At 35.1% G+C, this 6,851-nt stretch overlaps 1 protein-coding gene across 4 annotated transcripts in view; it reads left to right on the top strand.

Annotated features, from left to right (window-relative positions):
* Positions 1–4,218, top strand: part of SH3GLB1 (SH3 domain containing GRB2 like, endophilin B1) — a 12,159-nt gene extending 7,941 nt beyond the window's left edge. For all 4 annotated transcript variants that reach the window (XM_010715958.3, XM_019618661.1, XM_019618660.1 and 1 more), the window contains 4 exons: positions 1,057–1,146; positions 1,675–1,775; positions 2,571–2,802; positions 3,748–4,218. In XM_010715958.3, coding sequence (XP_010714260.1) covers positions 1,057–1,146; positions 1,675–1,775; positions 2,571–2,802; positions 3,748–3,855 — 531 coding nt within the window. In that variant the 3' untranslated portion in view covers positions 3,856–4,218. The remainder of the gene's footprint in view (positions 1–1,056; positions 1,147–1,674; positions 1,776–2,570; positions 2,803–3,747) is intronic.
* The last annotated feature ends 2,633 nt before the right edge of the window (positions 4,219–6,851 follow it).

Here is a 6,851-nt window from a genome sequence, read left to right as displayed (position 1 = left end):
CTTTTTTCTTTTTTAAAAAGAAGAAAACTTCCTAATGAGCTTACTTGAAAATTTTCAGGAAGGTAGAGGTAATCTAGCCTGTTCTGAAAGACACCTTTATGCTAAATACATGAGTTTTGCAAGGAGTTTTCTGTGGTGTCTGATGTAGTTAATAGGAAAGAGAGGAGGCTTTTTGCTCAACACATTGAGGTTATAGAGTGATTTTGAACATTAAGAGGTGCTCATCTCTTGGACTGGAGAGGAAACAAGGAGGCCTTGCTGTATCGTATCGTATGAATATATTCACTCACTGTTTTACTTAGTCTGTCTTATAAAACAACATTAGGAAAGTGATTTTATTTCCTCTGCTCTTGGAAATACTTGCACAGTATTTCTAAATGTTCACATAATCTTATATGGCATTTTTGGGACATCATGGATTTCTGAATGTTAACATTCAGGAACCAAGTTTATATTCTGAATTTGAGGATCAAGTAATTTTTTGAGGGTTCTTCAGTGGGAGTTACTCAGTGAACACTTCTTATTCATGTAAAAACAAAATCTGACTATGTCTAAGGACCACAGGAAAGTATGTATTTTGAGCTCTTCATTGCTGATTGGTTCCTGTGTTGTCCAACGAAAATAACATCAAGTTATTTAAGCAGAGCCTTGTAAACTTGAAATACAGGGGGGAATAAGTTGTCCTTCACTGCCACTGTTGTGCTAGAAGAGTCTGTGGTATAAACACTGTTATACCACTTAACACTTGCTTTGTTATTGAGAGAGGTTAATAATGCTGGCAGAAAAATATTTGTCTTTTGTATACATTTTATCTATATGTTAAGTGTCTAATGATAAAGCTGTTTGTTGTGTAGATAGGACTTAAGCATTTCTGAACCCCACAAAAACACCATTTATTCTTGAGTAGAAAAGACCTGTAGAGAAAAGCACAGGATTCAAACAATGAAATGTTATTAAATGTGTTTGAATGACTGGCTCTGAGTAAAATGGGACTGTTACAATACAAAGGTGCAATATTGCATGGTACAAATATCTAACATACGTATTTGTTTCTAGTCTGAACAGGAAGTACGAATTACTCAAAGTGAATTTGACCGTCAAGCAGAGATTACCAGACTTCTCCTGGAAGGTATCAGCAGCACACATGTGAGTACCCAGAAGGGGGAAAAATTTGTTAAAATCAGGGCAGTTCCTAAAAACAAACAAAAAGCTACAGTAATCTATGTGGGAACTTCAGGCTACTTGCTTTCATGTTATGTCTTAAAAAATATACCCGTTGGAAGATTTATTTTTTAACTGTTCTTTAGTACCCATTGAATGAACTTTGTTTTCCCTTTAACCTTGATCTCTGGTGTTTTCATTGTTTCCTTTCAACATAATTTTCAATTAATCTGATCAACTGATTATTGAAACCACAAAAATGTGCTAAAATAATCTGTTGTGGAAACAGTATAGATAAATGGCATGATTCTTGTCCTGCACTTACTCTTGATGCTCACATACATTGATTTTGGGGCACTTTATCCTATTCACCTAGTAAATCCAGGCATAGTGCTTATGTAGGATGAATACTTACATACTGATGTTAGCCTTACCAACCTGTTTAATAGGCCAGTTTGTAATGCAGTGTGAAGTTTTTGCAAGCTAAAAACTTAAATATTTACTACATTGTAGGCACATCATCTCCGCTGTCTGAATGACTTTGTTGAAGCTCAGATGACGTATTATGCACAATGTTACAAGTATATGTTGGATCTCCAGAAGCAACTGGGAAGGTAATAACACTGTTTAAAACGTTCTTCTCTGAAGTTCAAGTGCTTATCAGTGGTAGGAAAGCTTAATGCTGATAAAGCAATGATAAAAATAGGAGTGTGCTGTACTACGAAAATATCTAGTTCTACTATTCTGAGGTTTTAACATCTTTAAAATAAGGGAAGAAACAGTCTGACATGAATTTTGTGTTCATAAGCCTTTGTGACTGGGGTGATAGAAAGATCTACATGCTTGCTTTTCATACAGGTTTTCCTATTCAAATTCTTCTCTACATGTCAGAGTCTTTCTTAGGGCTATTGCAGACTGCATTATTTAGGTGAGAATAGGCACTGAAGAGTTGTCTTCATTTAATAGTGAAGTAAACTGGAAGGTTTCCTTAACTATTAAAATTTATTGTAGTGGCTGTATTAAATAACTGTCTCTATGATGCTTTTGTTTTCCAAGAAGAGGAAGTAGAAACAGATGTGTTTTTGTTCTTTTTCTGACTTGCTGCTTCCTGTGGTGCTTGGTCTCCTTGTGATTCTCAGTTTGTTTAAATAGATAGCTTAAAGACTCACAAAAAGTCTTTGAAACTGTTTTTTTTTTTTTTAAAGCTACATTACATTGAAAAAATTATACAACTTCAAAAATTGGTAGCACACAAATATCATTATGTAGATTTGCACAAGTATCAGTACTACTCAATCTTTGCTGTTTACTGATGTCTAAATGCAAAAATTCTAATTTAGGCATGGAGGCATATGACTTTCCATGTGGAACTGATTCACCCAGAAATCTTTGTTTTGTTTTCCCCACAGCTTTCCATCTACTTTTCTCTCTAACAATAATCAGTCGTCTTCAGCTCCTGTGCAAAGTGTTTCTACTCCCTCAGTCTTGGCCTCAGCTTCTGCTTCATTGCCTTCAGTAAGCAATTCTGTAGTTACTTCAGGCATCAGTGAACTGAAGTCATCAAGTGGCAGCAGGAAAGCTAGAGTTCTGTATGACTACGATGCTGCAAACAGCAGTGAGTTATCATTACTTGCAGATGAGGTAAGTTTTTGAAGTACTTTGATAATTTAAGTGTAAATTCTGAATAGTTGTGACTGGCCAGTTGAAATGAACTACATAGATCTCTCAGTGTAGCACATTTATTAATTAAATCTTAATAGTGCTCTGAGAAGTTAGCATCTTTACTTGTACTGTAATGGTGAGAGTTGATATTTGTTATGACTGCTTACCTTGCAAGAACATTTGCTGGACAATCAAGCTACGATTATGCTATCTTCATTCTGCCATCCTTCCAAAACTACTATCAATACAACTGGTCTCTCAAACATGAAGTGTTGCAGTTTGATAAGAAAATGAAAGCACAATCACTTCCGTTTTGGTAACGGTAGCAGTGCTGTGCTTATTCCTTTTCGATTCAGATAAACTCTTAATACTTCAAAGTTAGAAAGCCTATCTTCAGCAAGTGAAGTTGTATAAAATGAAGCTGGGTGCTGGAGCAGTATTCCACCCAGTAATGTTACTGTAGCTGAACAGTGAACATGTGAAGGACAACATCCAGCAAAAAATTCAGGTTTCTTAAAAATGTGCATCTCTTAAATATTTCTGTATGACTTTATTCTTATCTAGACAGTGATTTAGATGGAAGCTGTGGCTTAAGATCGTCTTTTAAGATGTAGCCCATCAACACCATCTCTTTTTCTAACATATACTTGAAGATCCAAAAAAAAAGTAGTAACTAGTTTTAAAAAAAAAAAAAATCCTAGCCAAAGGATGAGATATTTTAAATATTTTGCCATATTTACTTTTCCATGGACCAATGAAAAAATAATGAGCATTAGATTATGTTCCATGGATGCTTTATTTAACTTGGTTGATTTTGATTCTAAGATGTTGTAAATCACAAGAAAGTAGACTTTTAATTTTTTTTTCCAGGCAATGACAAGATTATTATAATATATTTATGTTTATTTTTGTTTTTTTTTTTAGGTGATAACAGTTTACAGTATCCCTGGCATGGATTCAGATTGGCTGATGGGTGAAAGGGGAAATCAGAAAGGCAAAGTGCCTATTACTTACTTAGAACTGCTAAACTGAACTGTTGCCCTGAGTAAAGACTGTCAGTTATGGTGACACCATATTTATATACAATTAACGTTATATAAGCAGGTTTAAGTGTCTTCCATGTTTCTTTCTTGAGGGACAAATGCCAGCCATTACAAACTGGCTTCTCTGCCAGTATGGTTGCATGGTGAATACTCTATTCAATCTTAATGTTTGAAGCTTTTACTTCATGTGCCAAGAATGTTTCCTACAGATTTGTTTCTACTGAAGTTTTCACTAATACAAGCTTCTACTTTTGAGTAATCTAGATTGAAAGCAGGACGTACTGTTTTCTACTGAAATTTTTCATTAATGGCAAAGCTTTTCTTCACATAAAATAAACTTATTGTGAACTGATGCTAGTGTAATGCACTTTTTTTTTTTGAATAATCAAAACCTAACATTAAACATAAATTGATATGGTTTTGTTCCTGGTGTGTGTGGAGTACAGACATGCTGAGGCATACGTATATGGTTATCTATTGGATAACTCATGCATTTAATTTGAATTTAATTTTGAAAAATGTAAACAGATGTCCTTTCTCTGTTGGAAACTTGAGGCAAACTGCAAGTATGTTGAGGTTTTAAGCTTTGTATAGGCAAACTGTCACAAATTAGTTACCTGTGTTCCGACACTTTAAATTCGCTTTGTATTTCTACTCCTTAATTGCTTTCCAGAAAGATTAATTTACACCGGTGAGTAACTACCAAGACACTTGCAACTGCAAATCCACCTTTATATTAAATCAAGCACTGCATTTTTGCTAACAAAGTATATGCTCTCTCTGCATGAAGAGTCCTATAGAGAAAAGCACATTTGTTCAGATAATAGGTTTTAATGAAAATCTACATTGGCAGTTCTTATGCCACCATTTCTTGTCATGTTTAAATTGGATTCAAGTAGTGTTATACTTCTGTTTTGCAAGACGGCCTCCTTTAAATACGTGGGAAGAAAACAAAGTGCTATGAAGCTAAAAATGGCCTTAACGAAGGTAAGATTATTTGCGAGTAACGTAACTTTTTCCTACAGAAGAAGGGGAAATGACTTCAAGGTCATAGAGGGCAGATTTAGCAGTCCCAAAACTCAACCTCTTCCAATGCTATTTTCTTGGAAATTTTCATACAAATATTTGTACTGGACTTTTTTTTTTTTTTGTCTCACCTAACAGTTTTTGTAGCAAGAATGACAATAACTGAGATTGGCTTTGGGTCTTTAATTTCTTTGGTTAATTCCCTGTATTTAGGTGTGTTTTTCATTTTTTGCTGTGATTAGTGCTTTGGTATGTGGTGTTAGTTTATTTCTGTATGGGGGCTGTTTTTGTTTTGTTTCAGAAGCTTCAAAGACTTAACATGACAAATCTCCTTTCTACAGAACTTTTTTAACCAATTTCCACTAATTGCTGAAAGACAGATGTTAAGACAGTATCTTGAAAGTAACCAAATTAGTGGTGTATTTTTGAAATAGTAGTAACCAAAGTTTGAGTATCTAACAATTTGATTTGCTAGAATAATTTTCCTTCTTTTTTCTATAGATATGCTGTACTAAATATGAAAATGCCTTGAATTTATTGTATCCCTTTCTTAGCTTACTCACAGCTCTGACTGTTGGTATGAAAATGACCAATAAGGCTTTCAGAAAGCTCCCACCCAAAGAAACTCAAATCCATGGAACTAAATATGCAGCTCAAGAAGGTAGAAATTGCGAATTCCTAAAGGTTGCAATGTTGCAAGAAAGCCTGGGCACTGTTGGATGAAATTTTTATGTAGTAGTGCTGTTCAATGCAAAAAAGTTCCTCTTGCAAAGGATGTAATCTTCTGTATGCATACAGATCTATAGGTCAAACCTAGAGAAAAATTATATTTAGAGCTCACTTCTGCTGCACGGTAAAGGACTTCTGTCAGCTTTGGTGAGGACTGAACTGGTCTAGTAGCTTATTAGTCTAATTTGATGCTTGTGACATTGTAGCCAGGGATTTACGTGTGACGATTTCTGAAAACAAACTTTGAAGGTCTGGCCTCACCTGTGTTTTGTACAGTAAAGGCATAGGGACTCTTAGATTTTAGAAAGAGCTGGCATGGGCTTTCTGAATGATAGAACATACAACAATTATCTTACAACTCCAAAAATTTAAGAACAAATACAGTACTTGTTAGTACTCATGCAAGCTTTGTCTTTACTGTGGAAATTAGTTGTCTGGGACTTCAAAAAGATTACTCACTGTAAAAAGTTTTAGTATTACTGTCCATATAATAACATCAGACTTGAGTAGAATAGCAGAACTGTGCTTTGTCCTGCGTTGAAAGCTAGGAGGTCTTAAAAACGGACACAGTGAAATAAACCATTGGGCTGAGGTTTAAGCCAGGTACTGCAGTATGTGGGATTGTTTGGGAATGGGTTGGCACCAAACTGTTCTGTCCTTTTTTTTTTTTCTTTCATTTGAGGAAAAAAAAAAAACAAAGAAAAAAACAAAACGAAAATAAAAAAAAAAAAGATGATTTGCCATTTTAGTGTTGTACACACATAAGCACTTGGCTGCCTAGGAATATGTCAAAGTTGTATGAAATGACAGTTCTGCTCCATTCAAGAGCCATCAGTACTTCTCACTTGTACTTCTGGCAGGACTCACTTTAGTAATTTTTCTGTTTCCAGCCAGGGGAACAAAATACTTCATCATAGAAGAGGGAGTTTCATTTCCCCAAAACTGGAAACTGACACACTTAGATGAAGGTACTGAAGCCCCGTGAAACTCTGCACTGCAACCTGCTACATTTTAATCCAACTTTCACACTTCCTGAAATGTCTCTACCTAGCCACACAACTTAATCTTAGACCAAAAGGGTTTAATGTCTGATCAGTAATTGATGATACTACACTTTGTGGCTTCCCGTATCCCAATTCAGCAAGGTCATACAGGATCAGGCAGGTACTTGGTCTCACCAAAACAAACAAACAAACAAACAAAACAAAAACAAAAAAAAAACTTATGGGA

Source organism: Meleagris gallopavo, chromosome 10 (genome assembly GCF_000146605.3).
Source record: "Meleagris gallopavo isolate NT-WF06-2002-E0010 breed Aviagen turkey brand Nicholas breeding stock chromosome 10, Turkey_5.1, whole genome shotgun sequence".
NCBI classification, from domain to species: Eukaryota; Metazoa; Chordata; class Aves; order Galliformes; family Phasianidae; genus Meleagris; species Meleagris gallopavo.
This window is presented reverse-complemented; position numbering and strand designations above follow the sequence as displayed.